Here is a 21,067-nt window from a genome sequence, read left to right as displayed (position 1 = left end):
ACATGGAGTGCCAATGTTCCTATTTTCCTAAATCCAAAGGCATATTCAAATAAGCAAGTAAGTAATTCCCTTACTTAAGGTTTAAGGACCCAAATGCTAGATCTGTTTTCCACATCTTTTCATAAGAAAAGATGACATCTTTACAGTTTCTCTCTGTTCTCAGGTAGCTACTACTCTTCAGTTGAGAAGATTTTATCAAGCTATCACACCTAAGATAAAGAAACTAGTCATCCAAAATGTTATATACAGTTACTTTAAATGGTTTGAGTTAATGCACACTAGTGCATTTTAAAGACCGATCAATTTTAGTAAGTAAACAGTATTTCAAGTAAATCTGGAGTTAGCCGTTCTAGAACTAACATCCTTTTAAGAATGCTAATACTATTTTTGTTTTGGCTAACCACATATAATAGGTAGCACTAATTGCCAGTTTTAAAAAATCTATATTAAGGTTTTACAGAAGTTTCACAAAGCTGGCAAACAAAACTAGATGGTAGTTTATTACCACAATGAAAAACTCATTTATTTTATTCTACATTAAAAATCTTTTTTTCAGAATAAATGTTTCTACTAAATAAAACTAAATCCTCCCACACTACCACCATCTCATTCATAAGTAATAATCCCAAAAGGCAAAGGGTTAGGTTAAATACTAGTTTGCCAAAAACACACACACATCTCAAGCTACAGAGCTAGCTTCTCAAACTCTTTGCTCTTGCTGTAGATGCTCCAGGTATGGCATAAGTGTGCATCTTTTTTAAGGAAGCTGTGTATCAGCTCTGTTCCCAGTGAACAGTGAACTGTCTCAAATCCACATCACAGAGGTTGGATCAATCTTGCAAACACAAGTCACTGCTGAAAAGAGGCCTTGAACTGAAACAGCCTGGAAAATGTATTAGATACTCATCCTAGCAGAGAATATGCCTTCCCAGCAGTTAAAATGTAATGTGGCAAAACTGAAACACATCACTTAAAATAAGAATTCTGCCTTAACAGATGTAAAGCCCCTGATACAGGAAGGAAACAAATTACCAGGAGTTAGTGAAGGGAGAGATACTAACACATGAAGGAGATTTCTTTTTGCATTTTGTCCAGTTATAGTTGGAAGGGGAGGGTTCTTCCCCCTCCTTATTTATTACACTTTTCTATTAACCTTTGAAAGTGCCTTCTTCTTTCTTTCTTTTCTTGTGAAGTGGAAACCGGAGCAGCTATCCTACCCTAGAAAGATGATATGGGGTCTTAGGGGAAAATGATAATGGTATATATACTACCACTAGCACGAAAACCATTTTCAAAGTGTAACTTGCCTCTATTATCTGTCTTTGACGTCTATAAATACTATATAAATTGCTCCAAACATGCCACTGTTAGACATCCCCCTATAGTGAGAGTATAAAAGAAAACTTAGAATGGCCACTGTTTGCAGTTAATTAAGCTTAATCCTGTAATATTTCCAGTGTTTCTGAAATCCAGAATGTTTAAGAATAATGAGCAGCATACCAACTTATGAGATACTTTCATATACCTTAATAATTAATAATATGACTACATAAATCAAAATATCTACCTTATAATCCAAGGCTGAGAGTTTTTCCAGTCTTTTGTTTACATCAGAAGAATCCATCTTCTTGGTAAACTGAATAAAACATAGCTTGTTTTGTGCCAAAAATGATAAGATGATAAAACTGTCTGTGAGAAGAGCTAAAAACCATAATTAGATAATACCAAGTTAGAATAAAATAATGGATAGATTTTTCCCACCGAAATGTTACAAAAAGCTATTTTCAAACATACATATTAATTGAAATCACTAAAGTCTCCTGATTATAGCATTTTATAAAAATATTAAAGATATTAGGAATAAACAATAATTATCAATCTAATCATGTATGGTTTTTTTTCTATGACTATTTCTATATACACTGATGTTTGGGGACCACCACCGGATGAGATGTATTTAGAACCAGGGCTATAAAGGTATTTTTAAAAAACTATTTCACACCTGAATGTAGAGATGAAAACATTCCATTTTATTCGTGCTAAGACTTTAATCCTATGTTTATATGATAGAAACCATCTGAGGATAAAGTGGATTTATTAGGGGATACTGATCAGTGTTCTCAACCAGTCTCTTTATTTAAAAAATTTTCATCAATGAATCTTCTTTTAGGGGTATACAAGCTGGATGAAATAAAGCATATTATACCCAATATGTACATTACATAAATTAATATTTAATAATGAAAATTAGCAATTTCTACAGCTTTGTCATTAAGCACACAAGTAGGTAAATAACTAATATTTGTGGATTATATAAAGGGCTATTGATGTTACATAAAATTATTGATAAAAACATGTTACAGGAATTTGAGAAATGCTTTGCATTGTTCCTAGTATAAAGAAATTATTACGTTTTATACATTTTCCTTTACTTTCACACCCCTGACCATGCAAACAGTGACCAAAAGTGGATCTACACAATTACAAGAGAATCTGGAGAACTGCCAAGAAATCACATTGTTACCATGTTCCCATGAGAGTGTATTATTTTGGGTACAAATAAAAGAAATATGTGAAAAGGGATAACTCAGAGACACAAATTATGCTGAAAAGTCTCCTTTTATTTCTCATTGAGGAGCATCAATATAACAAAATCATCACAGCCAGTATTTTATTTGCAGTACCAACGAAGGGGTCAATAATTAGACATATGAAAATGGAACCTCTTCTACAGGGAAGCTTCCTCAGCACCTTACTCCTGTAAGGAAGGGGAAATGGCATGCTTACAATCCTACCCCCAGCTTATTACTATCAGTAATGTTGCTAATTATGGCCATCCTGCAGAGTTCTTTTCTTCAAGATGACGTGATTGTGTCTGATTTATTCAGAGGTAGCTAGTGAGAGAACACAGCAGACGGACGATTTCTTTATTCTCACCTCTGTCCTTTCCACTAGGACACAATTCCTTTGATTACTAAATTTAAGATACTGACCATTTTCAATCTATCGTGATAATACAATGTTTCTCAACCTTTTTACCTTGGAAAAAAAGAATATAATCTTTAAAAATTCAGGAGTCAGCACAGTATAGTGAAAAGAAAATGGGCTTCGCAGCCAGAACCTGTATTCAAATCTCATCTCAGTCACTTTCTAGCTATATGACTCTGGACATGTTCCTTAGTAGCTCAGCTTCAGTTTCCTTATGTGTAAAAATGGAAAAAACTATACCTTATACAATTGTTTTCTTGTATTAAATAGGTAGGTTAGGAACCCAGCATATAGAGCCTTTTGGCTCAGTAAATACCAGTATCCTTCCTATTCAATAACTGGCTTAATATCTTTTTCTTATGTGCTTTGTACCAATTACAGACTGATTGTGATATCACTTAAAAGGACCTGATTATCCAGTATATTAGGCATTGATCTTTACTATTTAGAAAATATAGCCCAAAATCTCTCAAAAGTTAGTATTCATAAGATTTTAGTAACAAAGAATCTTCCTATGAGAGCCAAAGCATCAACTGTTTACTGGTGGCTGTGTTGGTATATTTGTGTTATTTATTCAAAATTCATCTGGAAATGAAATATATATTTGAAGTACCAGTTCTAGAGAACTAACTTTGAAAGAATGAAAACAAAACCCTATTCTGAAAACAATCCTCACTTCTTTTAAGGAAAAAGTAAAAAACAACTCAGAACATAAGCTTAACACTTGACAAGAAGAAAAAAAACTTTGATATTAAATATTAGTCAAAACTTATATTGGTCCCAGGGGGTGTAAGTATGCTATTACAAGCAATTACTTGTTTTGTTTGCAAGTCCCCGGTGGTAATAATTAGTCTACCTGTTGACATACTATTTCTCCTGCCCCACTGTTAATGTAGGCAATTGATTTGCACATGGGGGTAATTACCATCACTGATGGTGTCTGAGATGAGCTTCCCCACCAGGCTTCTGTCAATCACCACTTTCTCCAGCTGCAGCCCAGAAAGGCTTAGAGACACCAGCACACCTGAACCAAAGAGGAGCTAAAACCAGGTAAGCGGGGGAGATGGGAAGGAAGACATGCTGTGATTTAGAATCTTTAAAAAACCTCTCTCCAAATGTACAACTTATACAGATATTTTACACATGCGTCTACACTATGAAATTATAAAGAATTTTCTTCACTGAAAAACAATTATTGACATTGTGGTAAAAAGAGAAAGGTGGCTAAAAGATGCAACACAATAAGTGCACTGATTAAAGCTACATGAAGACACCTAATTTAGTCCATGTTTATTAGAAATCTAATCTTCTAAATACTTAGAAAGCACATAAGCTGAAATAACTGCTTTGTTTTGGATTCAGAAAATGTAATGTATTCTATTGAGATATTTTGAAAAATTACTATTATAAAACATTTCTTGAGGTTTGAATAGTCATTGCTACACATTAAATATAGAAGATATGCCACTATTACAATATAAACAGCTAATGTTATGCATTTATTTGGAAGTTAAACACTACTTCTAAAAATAAAGATCTTGTCAGTCTAAAATATTAAAATACATGTAAATCAAAGCAATTAAGTAAAATGTTAAATTTTTAAAATCATAAACAAATACATATCAGAAACAATTTCACAAGGAGAGATAAAGGAATATAGTAGAGCATCCAGGCTTTATCAATATCAGTGTTCACAAAACCACACAACAAAAGATGACTGGATATCACCATTATAATTTTATACTGCTCCTTTCTATTTATGGCAGCATAATTCATTCATCTCCAAATGTTTAAAACTTCTGAAAGGACTATGCATATGCGTATGCTTGTTATCTATGAGATTATGAAATATCAACATTGGAAGAAATTGTTTCACCTTCAAGGCAACAGACTCAAAGCTGATGAATCATGGAATAACATATGGTATAAGAAGAAAAAAACCAATTGTCAGTAAACTAATCACAAACATGCTAGCCAAATTCAAAGACAACTTTGATTTTAAACAAAACAGGGGAATCCCCCACCCACCTAGGCATCATGTCCCAGCTAGAGAGGATGATTCTGTGTTGAGACATATTTGGACATGTGTGAAAGATAAGCAGCATGAGGGACCAGGGTAATATAAAGACAGACCACCATTCCTCACTGCCTAACAGATTCCAGGCACATGATTCAGAAAAGAAACTGAAGAATCACTTTGCATTTCTGTTAGAACTCTTGTCCTAGTCACCAGAAAACTAACCTTTATTTGACTTAACAGATTATTCCATTTTGCATTAATACCTCTACAGGGGCAGAGAGTGAGGGGAAGGGTACTTAATCATCTTTGTGGGTCTTGGAGACTACTAAGAGAAGGCACATTTGTTTTAAGAAATTTACAACGCTTCACAAATTAATATCTACTGAATTACACCCAGCCCTACCACATACCTTAATGGCTAATAGTGATATTTCCCTTTTGAAGAATACCCCCATAACAACACAGCATGTGGTCTTAACTCCCCAAATTCATTCTCAGACAGGCAACTTTAGGCACATCTTTCATATTTACTTCTCCCCTTCCACCTTTATTCAAAACATCTCTAAAATCTATCCTTTTCTATTTATTTTTATCTACTAAAGCTTTACACCTATACTCTTAAGCACTTCTTTTCCTAATTACTCATTGACTACCAGCTCCTTATGTATGTTGGCTTGGCCACATTTATCTTTGTAGTGTCAGGAATACAGCAGGTACTCAACAAATGTTTGGAGAAAGAATCACAACTAACTCAATGGAACATCAGATAATTCAGAGTTACAAAAAAAAAAAAAAAAAAAACTTGGTCTAATTTTCCATTTCCATATGACATGGATGTTCCTTCTGCAGCATCCCTTCAAGCATCTAGCCCATGCTTGAATACTGCCAGTGATCAGGAGCTCACTACTTCACAGGAAAACTGTTCTACCATGGGTCAGTTGTAATCAACTTAAAGAACCTTCATTCATTTTTTTAATTCAGCAAAAACTGAATATTCATTATATGGCAAGCATTAAATTAAAGGGCTCAAAAAGAAATCAAATATAATTCTTAAAGTAGCTTAAATAAAGTAGGTTAACAGAAAAAGATTGAGATCAAAGCAAATAACTAATAAAGTGCCAGTTTACCAGACCTATGATAGAGATATATAGTGGGTAGACTCAGAGAACTGAAAAGGAGGTGGTGACTCTTGAGATTGAGGCTAAGGATACAACTGACTCCCTACAACTTTGACGGTCACCCCAATTATTTTCAGTAGCACCCACCTCAGATATTCAAGGATAGTAATACAGTGGTTAAGAACACAGACTCTGAAATCAGAATAAAACCAGTATTGGCTACTTGTTACTAGCTGTGTGACATTGACAGTGTAATTTAACCTCTCTGTTCTTTTATTTCCTCATCTGAAAATAAACGTGATAGTATCTACTTCATAGAATGAAGATTAAATAGCTTCTTACAAAAAAAACATTTAGAATAATGCCTAGCACATAGTATTTGCAATTATTATTATTATTCAACCATTAATTGTAGGATGCTGTCTATAGTCTCCAAATCACTGCTCCTGCCTCCAGGCATAGATTAGTTATCTAACCAACGTATGCATGCTCTTGGCTCCATGACACTCACCCCTTTGAATCCCACATCAAATAACAAATATCCTCACCACATTGTTAACCAACTCTGTCTTTTTTTTTTTTTTTTTTTTTTTTTGAGACGGAGTCTCGCTCTGCTGCCCAGGCTGGAGTGCAGTGGCCGGATCTCAGCTCACTGCAAGCTCCGCCTCCTGGGTTTACACCATTCTCCTGCCTCAGCCTCCCGAGTAGCTGGGACTACAGGTGCCCGCCACCTCGCCTGGCTAGTTTTTTGTATTTTTTAGTAGAGACGGGGTTTCACCATGTTAGCCAGGATGGTCTCGATCTGACCTCGTGATCCGCCCGTCTCGGCCTCCCAAAGTGCTGGGATTACAGGCTTGAGCCACCGCGCCTGGCCTACCAACTCTGTCCTTTTAAAGACATTTTGTCTTTTTAAAAACCTTGTAACTCAGGTTGGACTGAATGTTAGACGTGTGACACTCAGGTGAGTTATAACTAGTAAAAAATGCAATCTTTTGTTGCCTTTTCCATTTGTTATGATTTCACAAAGATATTCTCTCCAAAATATTTGCAAGTTCCTTCAGAACTCTGGAAATTTTTCCAAGTGTCTAATTTCTTTTACCTTGTTTTCTGTTCTCACCACTGCTGTCATGAAATAACTCTCATATCCTAACAAAAACTGCTTTTTCTATGTATGAGCATTTGTTATAAAATTCTTTTAAAAACCCACTTTTATGGGATGAAGAAGGAAAGTACAGCCTGTGAGATGAAGTAAATGAGGGACCTGATGCCAGAAAAGATTCAGAGGGGTGAGTGTCATGGAGCCAAAAGCATGCATACATTGGTTAGATAACTGATCTATGCATGGAGGCAGGAGCAGTGATTTGGAGACTATGGATCCACTGTTGAGGTTGGACATTCCTTCACAATCCTTCTCAAAGAATAAGTGCAGCCACTTTTTCATAAATTCACTCATTTACCACTATATATATATATAGTATATCATATGAGTCAGGCACTATTCCAAGTGCTGAGAATATAGCAGTGAACAAAACAGACAATGCCCTTGCCCTGCCTGGCCTCATGGAGACTGCATTCAAGTGTGGACACAGATAATAAAACAAATAGTTTTAATATAATGTAAAACAGCAATAAAAACTATAGAGCAAATTTAGGAGGGTGCTACTTGAAGCAAGATGACTAATAAAGAAATAAGCCTCTCTGAGGAAATAACATTTGAATACAGACCCAAATGAAGTAAAAGAACAAGCCACATAAATATCTGGAGAAAAGGAGTTCGAGGCAGACAGAAGAGCAATTGCAAAAACTCTGAGGTGGGAATGTTCCTAGGCTGATTGAAGAACGCTAGGCCAGTGTGGCTGGAGGGGAGTGAGTGAAAGGGATATTCATAGAGGATGAAGACAGAGAGGCAGTCAAGGGCCAGGTTAGGTTAGACCTTGTTGATGGGAAGTCACTGAGTTTTAAGCAGCACAGAACTATAATATAATTTATGTTTGAAAGCAGGGGGTCAGGGCAAGTGAAGCAAGGAGACCATTATGAGCCTATTGCAGTGGTCAAGGTGAGAGAAGATGATGGCTTGGAACTAGAATGGTAATGCTGAAGGAAATGGTAAGTGGGCAGACTTGAGATATATTTTAAAAAGTATCTATTAGCACTTGCTGAAAAATTGAATGTGGCATATGAGAGAAAGACTCAAAGATGTTTGACCTGAGCAACAGTTTACTGTGATTGGGAATGCTACAGGAAAAGCAAATGTAGATTATGGAGAATAAAGAGTTTGATTCTGACATGTTAAGTTTAAAGTATTTATGGACATACCAGTGGAGAGATCTAGTACATAATCAGAAATGAGTCTGAACTTCATGGGGGACTACAGATGTATATTTGGGAGTCATCAACAATACAAAGGTAGTATTTAAAGCCATGGTACTGGACATGCTCTCCTTTAAAAAATGAGTGGAGGCCGGGCGCGGTGGCTCAAGCCTGTAATCCCAGCACTTTGGGAGGCCGAGACGGGCGGATCATGAGGTCAGGAGATCGAGACCATCCTGGCTAATACGGTGAAACCCCGTCTCTACTAAAAAATACAAAAAACTAGCCGGGCGACGAGGCGGGCGCCTGTAGTCCCAGCTACTCGGGAGGCTGAGACAGGAGAATGGCGTAAACCCGGGAGGCGGAGCTTGCAGTGAGCTGAGAGCCGGCCACTGCACTCCAGCCTGGGCGGCAGAGCAAGACTCCGTCTCAAAAAAAAAAAAAAAAAAAAGAGTGGAAAGACAGAAAGAGATCTAAGGTCTGAGCTCTGGGACATTCTAACCCAAAAGATCAGTTTAGCCCTCTTATTGAACCAAGTTTGGATACTTGAAAGATCAAGTATGTCCACCATTTCGTATCTCCAAATGCCCTATGGACTAGAGGCATCCCTGACACCAGATTTTGGAATAAGAAGGTATAAATCAATTAATCAGCTAATTAATGCAGTTTTATAAAACAGCCTATGGGGGAGCATAGAGTTGCCAAGTACTGGTGCCAAAGATACTCCTGGATATTGTAAAGGAGATAACTAGAGTTAGAAAAATATAGTCAAGGAAAGAATATTCCAGCCCAGACAGGAAAGTGCTGTTCTCACCTCTGCCTGTTTCCCCAGAGTGGTTAGTCCTTAAGACCTCCAAAATGGAAAGGGTCTATGTAAGATTTGGTAGGACAAAAAGGAAAAAGAGCACCAAGACAGTGTCCTATTCCATTGCAAGGGGTTGGAGGGAGGATTCTGGTAGCTCAGAAAATAAAAAAGAGCAGGCAGTAGTAAAGGGAGGCATCTGTGAAGCAGATCTGAACTGAAAAGGCCCGCAGGATGAAGCAATGAGAAGGCCACTGGCATCTCCCAACATTGTCCCAATTTGAATGTTGTTTAAATGTTGTGCAGGAGATAACTGAGGCAAATAGAAACCGAAACTCTTCTTTTTCTCTAACACCCCTCCAGACAAAAAGTACCTTCCTTATTATTCCTGCTCTGACCATGTCTCTTTATGTTGCCTTTCTCATTTTCTCCTTTTCATTTTCTTCAATAAGCTCATACTGGAAAGGTAAGCTTTCTCTTTAAGAAACTCAGAAATGATTTCCACAATCTCCAGATGGCTCTTCAAATTGGCTTCTCTTAACCCTAAAGTCTACAGTACTTAGATTGAGGATTAAATTGGAAGTGAAATGGTACTTTGAGGAGAATGAGAAAATTATATCAGATGACATCCTTAATTGAAACAAAACATAAATAACATCTGAGTTTTGCTCATTCAGTAGATTAAAAAAAGAAAAACATGTGAGTGCCTCCTACATGTCAGGAGACTAAAGTGAATATAGTTAAGGATAAAAAAATTAGTTGATTTACTACAGAGAATTGACTTAAGGAGGAAAAACAAAAGAACAAGAAATAAACAGGTATTTTCCTGGATAGAGAAGTGAGGTTCCTCACTGGGGTCTCCCAGCGAGATTTCCCAAAAATTTGTATGGTGTTATTCAATATATGGAATACATACATACCTAGAAATCTGCCTGCAAAGTCTATTTCAATTTAATAAATCTAATTTTCTCACTTATTCTCATTACAAAACAAATGATGCCATATTTTAATCCCTAATGTAACTTTAAAATCCTGCTAACTATATTTGCATAAAAGAAAAGTGATCATTCCTAGAAAGTATTTATAACCATGGTCAAATTTGGTAGAACAAAAAGGAAAAAGAGCAACAAGATAGTGTCCTTTCCATTGCAAGGGGTTGGAGGGAGGCTTCTGGTAGCTCAGAAAATAAACAGCAGGCAAGGTGGTAAAGGGAGGCATCTCAAAATAAAACAAGGTCCGAAAGTAGATTTTGTATTTGTCAGTAGTTTTAAAGATCTAAAGAGTTAAAAGCAGTGGTGAGAAGTAAAGAGAAAGGCAAATCAGATAACACTTTTTTTATAGTATTTTATAATTTACAGAAGACTTTTACATACACCATAATGCATGTAAAATGCCAGTATAACTGATACAAAATAAGTATGCAAGTTTTAAAAACAATAGTAATATGGTTAATCTCATCCTCATACTAATTCCCAATCAGAAAGGTAAGGCAATAAATCAAAGGTCTCATAATTAGTGGGAAAGTAGAGACCAAGACAGGTCGATTAATGACAAATCCTATATACTCCTTCACCACTGTTGAGGAACTAATATCCTTAACTCTCACTTCTCAGTTGACTTCCATGCAATATCCCATCTGGTTTTCCTCTCTCCAGCTCTTTTCTTCATTCAAACCAGTCTCTCTCTAAACCAGGGGTCCCCAACGCCCAGGCCACTGACCAGTACCCATTTGTGGCCTGTTAGGAACCAGGCCACACAGCAGGAAGTAAGTCATGGGTGGGCAAGCATTACCGCCTGAGCTCCACCTCCTGTTAGATCAGCTGCAGCACTACATTCTCATAGGAGGCAAACCCTCCTGGGAACTGTGCATGTGAGGGATTTAGGTTTTGTGCTCCTTATGAGAATCTAATGCCTGATGATCTGAGATCTGTGAAAAAAATTGTCTTCCATGAAACCAGTCCCTGGTGCCACCAGAGGACCACTGTTCTAAACTGCTGTTCCCCAGTTCTCAACTGGGGATGATTTTGGCCACCAGGAGACATGACATCTAGCAACGTCTGGAGACACTGTACTTGTCACCACCTTTATATATATTAGCCATCTTCACAGAGCCTCTCTTTAAAAGAGTGCTTGTAAATGAGTTGCTGTGGAAGCAAAGATGTTTTCCATGTCTTCATTAGGCAGATTTGGAAACTTCTCAAATTTCAATCAACCCTCTTCTCACATAAAGAAAGGGTAATGTGATAAGCTACCCTCTCTCATGTATTATAGCCTGGTCAGATATCTCAAATGGAGTGGTGGGCAATGCACAGTTCAGGTCAGGAGTCCACAGGAAACCCACCCTGTGAGTCTCTAACCATGTTCAGGGCTATCACTTTGATGACTAATGCTACTTTTCAAGACTGAAAGTGCCCCCACAGCAAGTAATCGAGCTACCTTAGCTTGAAAGAAATAACTTGTTAGAACACCTCCTTGCCGTTGTTCTCATTCTCTGCTTACCAATCAGCCTTCTTATCTATACTTCAGTCTCTTGAATAACTCATCCATGAGGTAATGCCCCAAGGAAATGAGCAATGTCTATGATGCCAAATAAATCTCACATAGTAAATTAATAAATTGGCATTTCACGTAATAAATCAGTCACTTCTGAATTTGGCTATTGTTAATGTTGTTAGTACAAGAAAATAAATGGAGATAACATAAAAGATAGGTAAGTTTAATTAATCAGAAATTTTTTTCCCAACAGCATGATACCTTCTTGAAGGTAGGGGGAGGCATTTTTAAAAGTTACAGACCTACACAAGTAGCACCATTCCGTTTTACCAGGAAAAAAACAAGAGTAGTATGGGTATACATATACACATAAAGAAACTGTAGGGGAGGTTCCAAGATGGCCAAATAGGAACACCTGGAGTCTGCCACGCCCAGTGTGAGCAACGCAGAAGACAGGTGATTTCTGCATTTCAAACTGAGGTATCAGGTTCATCTCACTGGGACTTGTCAGACAGCGGGTGCAGCTCATACAGCAGGGAGGGGCATCACCAAATCCAGGAAGTGCAAGGGGTCAGGGAATTCCCTTTCCTAGCAAAGGGAAGCCTTGACAGACAATACCTGGAAAATCAGGATGCTCCCACCGTAATACTGCACTTTTCCAACGACTTTAGCAAATGGCACACCAGGAGATTATATCCTGGGGGTGGCTCGGAGGCTCCCACGCCCATGGAGCCTCCCTCACTGCAAGCACAGCAGTCTGAGATGGAACTGCAAGGCGGCAGCGAGGCTGGGGGAGGGAAATCCATCATTGCTGAGGCTTGAGTAGGTAAAAAAAAAAAAAAAGCGGTCAGGAAGCTTAAACTGGGTGGAGCCCACCACAGCTCAAGGAGGCCTAACGGCCTCTGTAGACTCCACTTCTGGGGGCCGGGCATAGCTGAACAAAAGGCAGCAGAAACTTCTGCAGACTTAAACGTCCCTGTCTGACAACTTTTAAGAGAGTAGTGGTTTTCCCAGCACAGAGTTTAAGATCTGAGAACAGACAGACTGCCTCCTCAAGTGGGTCCCTGACGTCTGAGTAGCCTAACTGGGAGACACCTCCCAGCAGGGGCTGACTGACACCTCATACAGCCGGGTGCCCCTCTGAGACAAAGCTTCCAGAGGAACAATCAGGCAGCAACATCTGCCATTGTGCAATATTTGCTGTTCTGCAGCCTCCGCTGCTGATACCCAGACAAATAGGGTCTGGAGTGGACCTCCAGCAAACTCCAACAGACCTGCAGCTGAGGGTCCTGACTGTTAGAAGGAAAACTAACAAACAGAAAGGACATCCACACCAAAACCCCATCTGTACGTCACCATCGTCAAAGACCAAAGGTAGATAAAACCACAAAGATGGGGAGAAACCAGAGCAGAAAAGCTGAAAATTCTAAAAATGGGAGTTCCTCTTCTTCTCCAAAGGAACACAGCTCCTCGCCAGCAACAGAACAAAGCTGGACGGAGAATGACTTTGACGAGTTGAGAGAAGAAGGCTTCAGACAACTGCCAATAACAAACTTCTCCGAGCTAGAGGATGTTTGAACCCATAGTAAAGAAGCTAAAACCCTTGAAAAAAGATTAGATGAATGGCTAACTAGAATAAACAGTCTAAAGAAGTCCATAAATGACCTGAGGGAGCTGAAAACCATGGTACGAGAACTATGTGATGCATGCACAAGCTTCAGTAGCCGATTCGATCAAGTGTAAGAAAGGGGATCAGTAATTGAAGATCAAATGAATGAAATGAAGCAAGAAGTTTAGAGAAAAAAGAATAAAAAGAAATGAACAAACCCTCCAAGAAATATGGGACTATGTGAAAAGACCAAATCTATGTTGGATTGGTATACCTGAGAGTGATGGGGAGAATGAAACCAAGTTGGAAAACACTCTTCAGGATATTATCCAGGAGAACTTCCCCAACCTAGCAAGGCAGGTCAACATTCAAATTCAGGAAATACAGAGAATGCCACAAAGATACTCCTCGAGAAGAGCAACTCCAAGACACGTAATTGTCAGATTCACCAAAGTTAAAATAAAGGAAAAAATGTTAAGGGCAGCGAGAGAGAAAGGTTGGGTTACCCACAAAGGGAACAGCGGATCTCCCTGCAGAAACTCTACACACCAGAAGAGAGTGGGCACCAATATTCAACATTCTTAAAGAAAATAATTTTCAACCCACAATTTGATATCCAGCCAAACTAAGCTTCATAAGTGAAGGAGAAATAAAATCCTTTACAGACAAACAAATGCTGAGAGACTTTGTCACCACCAGGCCTGACTTACAAGAGCTCCTGAAGGAAGCACTAAACATGCAAAGGAACAACTGGTACCAACCACTGCAAAAACATGCCAGATTGTAAAGACCATCGATGGTAGGAAGAAACTGCATCAACTACCAAGCAAAACAGCCAGCTAACAACATAATGACAGGATCAAATTCACACATTACAATATAAACCTTAAATGTAAATGGGCTAAATGCTCCAATTAAAAGACACAGGCTGGCAAATTGGATAAAGAGTCAAGACCCATCAGTGTGCTGTATTTAGGAGACCCATCTCAAATACAGAGACAAACACAGGCTAAAAATAAAGAGATGGAGGAAGATCTGCCAAGCAAATGGAAAACAACAAAAAAAAGCAGAGATTGCAATCCTAGTCTCTGATAAAACAGACTTTAAACCAACAAAGATGAAAAGATACAAAGAAGGCTATTACATAATGGTAAAGGGATCAATTCAACAAGAAGAGCTAACTATCCTAAATATATATGCACCCAATACAGCAGCACTTAGACTCATAAAGCAAGTCCATAGAGACGTACAAAGAGACTTAGACTCCCACAGAATAATAATGGGAGACTTTAACACCCCACTGTCGACATTAGACAGATCAACAAGACAGAAAGTTAACAAGGATATCCAGGAACTGAACTAAGCTCTGCACCAAGCAGACCTAATAGACATCTACAGAACACTCCACCCAAAATCAACAAAATATACATTCTTCTCAGCACCACATCGCACTTATTCCAAAATTACCACATAGTTGGAAGTAAAGCACTCCTCAGCAAATACAAAAGAACAGAAATTATAACCAACTGTCTCTCAGACCACAGTGCAATCAAACTAGAACTCAGGATTAAGAAACTCACTCAAAACCACTCAACTACATGGAAACTGAACAACCTGCTCCTGAATGACTACTGGGCAAATAACGAAATGAAGACAGAAATAAAGATGTTCTTTGAAACCAATGAGAACAAAGATACAACATACCAGAAACTCTGGGACACATTTAAAGCAGTGTGTAGAGGGAAATTAATAGCACTAAATGCCCACAAGAGAAAGCAGGAAAGATCTAAAATCGACACCCTAACATCACAATTAAAAGAACTAGAGAAGCAAGAGCAAACACATTCAAAACCTAGCAGAAGGCAATAAATAATTAAGATCAGAGCACAACTGAAGGAGACAGACGCACACAAAAAAACCCTTAAAAAAAATCAATGAATCCAGGAGATGGTTTTTTGAAAAGATCAACAAAATTGACAGACCGCTAGCAAGACTAATAAAGAAGAAAAGAGAGAAGAATCAGGCACAATAAAAAATGATAAAGGGGATATCACCACCAATCCCACAGAAATACAAACTACCCTCAGAGAATACTATAAACACCTCTATGCAAATAAACTAGAAAATCTAGAAGAAATGAATAAATTCCTGGACACATACACTCTCCCAAGACTAAACCAGGAAGGAGCTGAATCCCTGAACAGACCAATAACAGGTTCTGAAATTGAGGCAATAATTAATAGCCTACCAACCAAAAGAAGTCCAGGACCAGATGTATTCAAACCGAATTCTACCAGAGGTACAAAGAGGAGCTGGTACCATTCCTTCTGAGACTATTCCAATCAATAGAAAAAGAGGGAATCCTCCCTAATTCATTTTATGAGGCCAACATCATCTTGATACCAAAGCCTGGCAGAGACACAACCAAAAAAGAGAACTTTAGACCAATATCCCTGATGAACATCGATGCAAAAATCCTCAATAAAATATTGGCAAACCGAATCTAGCAGCACATCAAAAAGCTTATCCACCACGATCAAGTTGGCTTTATCCCTGGGATGCAAGGCTGGTTCAAACACATATGCAAATCAATAAAAACAATCCATCAATATAAACAGAAACAAAGACAAAAACCACATGATTAGCGCAATAGATGCAGAAAAGGCCTTCAATAAAATTCAACAGCCCTTCATGCTAAAAACTCTCAATAAACTAGGTATTGACGGGACGTATCTCAAAATAATAACAGCTATTTATAACAAACTCACTGCCAATATCATACTGAATGGGCAAAATCTGGAAGCATTCCCTTTGAAAACTGGCACAAGACAGGGATGCCCTCTCTTATCATACCTATTCAACATAGTGTTGGAAGTTCTCACCAGGGCAATCAGGCAAGAGAAATAAATAAAGCGTATTCAGTTAGGAAAAGAGGAAGTCAAATTCCCTGTTTGCAGATGACCTGATTGTATATTTAGAAAATCCCATCGTCTCAGCCCAAAATCTCCTTAAGCTGATAAGCAACTTCAGCAAAGTCTCAGGATACAAAATCAATGTGCAAAAATCACAAGCATTCTTATACAACAATAACAGACAAACAGAGAGCCAAATCATGAGTGAACTCCCATTCACAATTGCTTCAAAGAGAATAAAATACCTAGGAATCCAACTTACAAGGGATGTGAAGGACCTCTTCAAGGAGAACTACAAACCACTGCTCAGTGAAATAAAAGAGGACACAAAAAAATGGAAGAACAGACCATGCGCATGGATAAGAAGAATCAATATTGTGAAAATGACCATACCGCCCAAGGTAATTTATAGATTCAATGCCATCCCCATCAAACTACAAATGACTTTCTTCACAGAATTGGAAGAAACTACTTTAAAGTTCATATGGAACCAAAACAGAGCCTGCATTGGCAAGACAATCCTAAGCCAAAGGAACAAAGCTGGAAGCATCACGCTATCTGACTTCAAACTATACTACAAGGCTACAGTAATCAAAACAGCATGGTACTGGTACCAAAACAAAGATATAGACCAATGGAACAGAACAGAGCCCTCAGAAATAATACCACACATCTACAACCATCTGATCTTTGACAAACCTGACAAAAACAAGAAATGGGGAAAGGATTCCCTATTTAATAAATGGTGCTGGGAAAACTGGCTCACCATCTGTAGAAAGCTGAAACTGGATCCCTTCCTTACAGCTTATACAAAAATTAATTCAAGATGGATTAAAGACTTAAATGTAAGACCTAAAACCATAAAAACGCTAGAAGAAAACCTAGGCAATACCATTCAGGACATAGGCATGGGCAAGGACTTCATGACTAAAACACCAAAAGCAATGGCAACAAAAGCCAAAACTGACAAATGGGATCTAATTAAACTAAAGAGCTTCTGCACAGCAAAAAAACTACCATCAGAGTGAACAGACAACCTACAGAATGGGAGAAAATTTTTACAATCTACTCATCTGACAAAGGGCTAATATCCAGAATCTACAAAGAACTTAAACAAATTTACAAGAAAAAATCTAACTCCCCTTCAAAAAGTGAGCAAAGGATATGCACAGACACTTCTCAAAAGAAGACATTTATGCAGCCAACAGACACATGAAAAAATGCTCATCATCACTCGCCATCAGAGAAATGCAAATCAAAACCACATGAGATACCATCTCGCACCAGTTAGAATGGTGATCACTAAAAAGTTAGGAAACAACAGGTCCTGGAGAGGATGTGGAGAAATAGGAACGCTTTTACACTGTTGGTGGGACTGTAAACTAGTTCAGCCTTTGTGGAAGACAGTGTGGTGATTCCTCAAGGATCTAGAACTAGAAATACCATTTGACCCAGCCATCCCATTACTGGGCATATACCTAAAGGATCATAAATCATGCTGCTATAAAGACACATGCACACGTATGTTTATAGCGGCACTATTCACAACAGCAAAGACTTGGAACCAACCCAAATGTCCATCACTGACAGACTGGATTAAGAAAATGTGGCACATATACACCATGGAATACTATGCAGCCATAAAAAAGGATGAGTTTGCGTCCTTTGTAGGGACATGGATGCAGCTGGAAACCATCATTCTGAGCAAACTGTCGCAAGGACAGAAAACCAAACACCACACGTTCTCACTCATAGGTAGGAAATGAACAATGAGAACACTTGGACACAGGGCGGGGAACATCACACACAGGGGTCTGTCGTGGGGTGGGGGGAGTGGGGAGGGATAGCATTAGGAGATATACCTAATGTAAATGACGAGTTAACGGGTGCAGCACACCAACATGGCACATGCATACATATGTAACAAACCTGCACATTGTGCACATGTACCCTAGAACTTAAAGTATAATAATAATAATAATAATTTAAAAAAAAGAAATTGTAGAAACACAAGAAAATGTCAGAAAAAATAAAACCAAAGCTGTTGATAGCAGGCATCTCACAGAGATAAAATTGGTACCCAGAGGGCACAAACTTCAACTTCTTGCTTTATAAAATTTTTTTAAAATGATATTAGGGATGATTTTTTAAACCTTTTATGTGTTATTCAGTATTTTTCTATAAAAATTTTCAAAAGAAGGAAACGCTTAAAATATATGGCCACAAATATATTTCTTATGGTTTTAAGGAGATGCTAGAAATGTGTTTCTCAAAAGCCAGAATACTGAAAATGCACTAAGAGTTGTTCCTCACTAAAAGAATCAAATAGGAACCTGAAAGGAGTCCCTTGTCTGATTGTAAGCTATTTAACTTATTAAAAAATTTTAAGACCATTTTGTTCTTATTACATTGCCTTGATTACTCATCTATGTCCAATTTCCATATTTACTAAAATGATTGACATTAATAATTGTAAAGTATGTTATATCCAAATTATGGATTACTATGTATCTAGTAAAAACAGGGAGGTAGATATAGATCAATGACAGATGTGTCATATATTGTTATGTAAAGAAAGTTAGAGAAAAATATGTATACAGTGATTCCGTTTTTTTAATGTGTGTACACATACACATACACAGGTGAGTGTTTGAAAAACTATATAAGCTAAATTGCTGAACACAGTTACTACTGGAGTAGGGAATGAGTTTGGGGTAGGCATATAGTTTTTACTATATATCTATTTGTATACTATGCCATTTTATGATTACCAGAAATCATTTTATTATTTTAAATTTAAAAACATTAAAAGAAGGAATAAAGATCTCCACTAAATCTCTTTTTAGCTCATTTGGTATGAGATCGCCCTTTTTAATCTCTCATCTTTAGCTAACAAACTTCAAATTGACCAGTAAATTCTGCTGATTCTCTTTGTTCCATTTATCTCAGATCTACCACTTTTAATATACCTCCTTGTCCATTTTCTTTTACTAGGACCAAACTCAACGGTTGCCTTTTACAACTTCCAGTTCTTCTCCATAATCCATACTAATGTAGCATAAATGAAAAAAGACCATTTCTCAAAGCAGAGTCCATGAAATAATAATCTTTGAATAATGTTTCAAGAAAGTAAGCTTGGCAACTTTTCATATAATAGGCCCCTCTCAAAGACTTACAACCATGCTTCCTGAGTTAATTTAAATATACACACACAACACACACAAACACAGTCCCTTAATATGCAATGAGATATGCTTCCTAATTTATCAGCAAAGAGTATTATGGTGAGTTTAAGCACAGCAGAAATCTCTTAGGGTAAGTATTGTTAAATTGTTACCATTATGTTTTGTTTAGTTAGAAATATGAAACCCCAAAATCTTTGAGAATAAAAACGATCACTGAAAGAAAATGTGGTGTATATACTCAGTGGAATACTATTCAGCCTTAAAAAATGGAAATTCTGTCATTTGTGACAACATGGATGAACCTGTGGGACATTATGCTAAGGGAAATAAGCTAGGCACAGAAAGACAAATACTGCATGTTCAATACTGCATGATCTCACTTATATGTGGAATTTTAAAAAGTCAAACCCATAGCAGTAGAGAGTATGATGGTAGTTACCATGCTAGGGGTAGGGGAAATGGGGAGATACTGGTCAAAAGTACAAAGTTTTTGTTAGACAGGAGAAATACATTTTAAAGATCTATAGTACAACATAGTGGCTAAAGTTAATGTGTTCTATATTTCAAAATTGCTATTAGATTTTAAATGTTCTCACCACAGAAAAAAATGGTATGTGAGATGATGGGTATGTTAACTAGTTTGATTTAATTATACCACTATGTATACATACAGCAAAATATCACATTGTACCCCATAAATATATGCAATTATTATTTATCAATTAAAAACTTGAATAAAAGTGAAAAAATCCATCGCAAAATATTTGCAGGGAGTTTTACAACTTCTCCTCCCAAATATTTGAAAACCTCTCTTCTGCCGGGCGCGGTGGCTCACACCTGTAATCCCAGCACTTTGAGAGGCCGAGGCGGGCGGATCACAAGGTCAGGAGATCGAGACCACGGTGAAACCTCGTCTCTACTAAAAATACAAAAAAAATTAGCCGGGCGCAGTGGCAGGCGCCTGTAGTCCCACCTACTCAGGAGGCTGAGGCAGGAGAATGGCATGATCCCGGGAGGCGGAGCTTGCAGTGAGCCGAGATCGCGCCACTGCACTCCAGCCTGGGGAACAGAGGGAGACTCCGTCTCAAAAAAAATAAAAAAAAAACACCTCTCTTCTGAAACTTTCAGTCAAGTCTGTGAGGTAGTTAGTAATTAGATGGTCACACAATAAATGTCCAGCTGGAACTGTAATAAGTGTCAAGAAGTACATAGTGAAATGCAGTTCAATATGGCTGATTAGTGACATCAGACACCACCTTTCCAGAAAGAAGGACCAAAATTATGAATAGATAATTATACCTTGGATAGAAAATCTAGGCGAGAACTAAAGTCTAACAGAGAAGTCATGGGAAACACCTGAGGTACAGAAGAAAAAGAAAGCAAGTACCCACCTCATCCAAGATTGACTGGGAGCCCCGAGGGGCTTGGTATTGCCAGTAAAGAGTAAATCACAGAACTTCAGCAGTCCACATCCCCACCAAGGACTGCTGCAATCTAAACCACAAGAGACCTCCTCTACCCACACAAACCCCAACACTAGCATGGGTGTGATTTGGAGACCCTGAGAGGGCAATACACCAGATAGAAAACTTGTACTGGGTCATGGACCCTATCCCTGGGACCTAAGTGG

The 21,067-nt window shown here is 37.9% G+C and overlaps 1 protein-coding gene across 1 annotated transcript in view; it reads right to left on the bottom strand.

Moving 5' to 3' along the window:
- WDPCP (WD repeat containing planar cell polarity effector) overlaps positions 1–21,067 on the bottom strand; it is a 473,258-nt gene that overhangs the window by 324,999 nt on the left and 127,192 nt on the right. The window contains 2 exon segments of the mRNA XM_030920555.1: positions 1,568–1,701; positions 3,914–4,028. Coding sequence (XP_030776415.1) covers positions 1,568–1,701; positions 3,914–4,028 — 249 coding nt within the window.

The sequence above is a fragment of the Rhinopithecus roxellana genome, chromosome 17 (assembly GCF_007565055.1).
Source record: "Rhinopithecus roxellana isolate Shanxi Qingling chromosome 17, ASM756505v1, whole genome shotgun sequence".
Taxonomy (NCBI): domain Eukaryota; kingdom Metazoa; phylum Chordata; class Mammalia; order Primates; family Cercopithecidae; genus Rhinopithecus; species Rhinopithecus roxellana.
The sequence above is the reverse complement of the archived record's forward strand: the minus strand, read 5'-3'. Positions and strand labels throughout refer to the sequence as shown.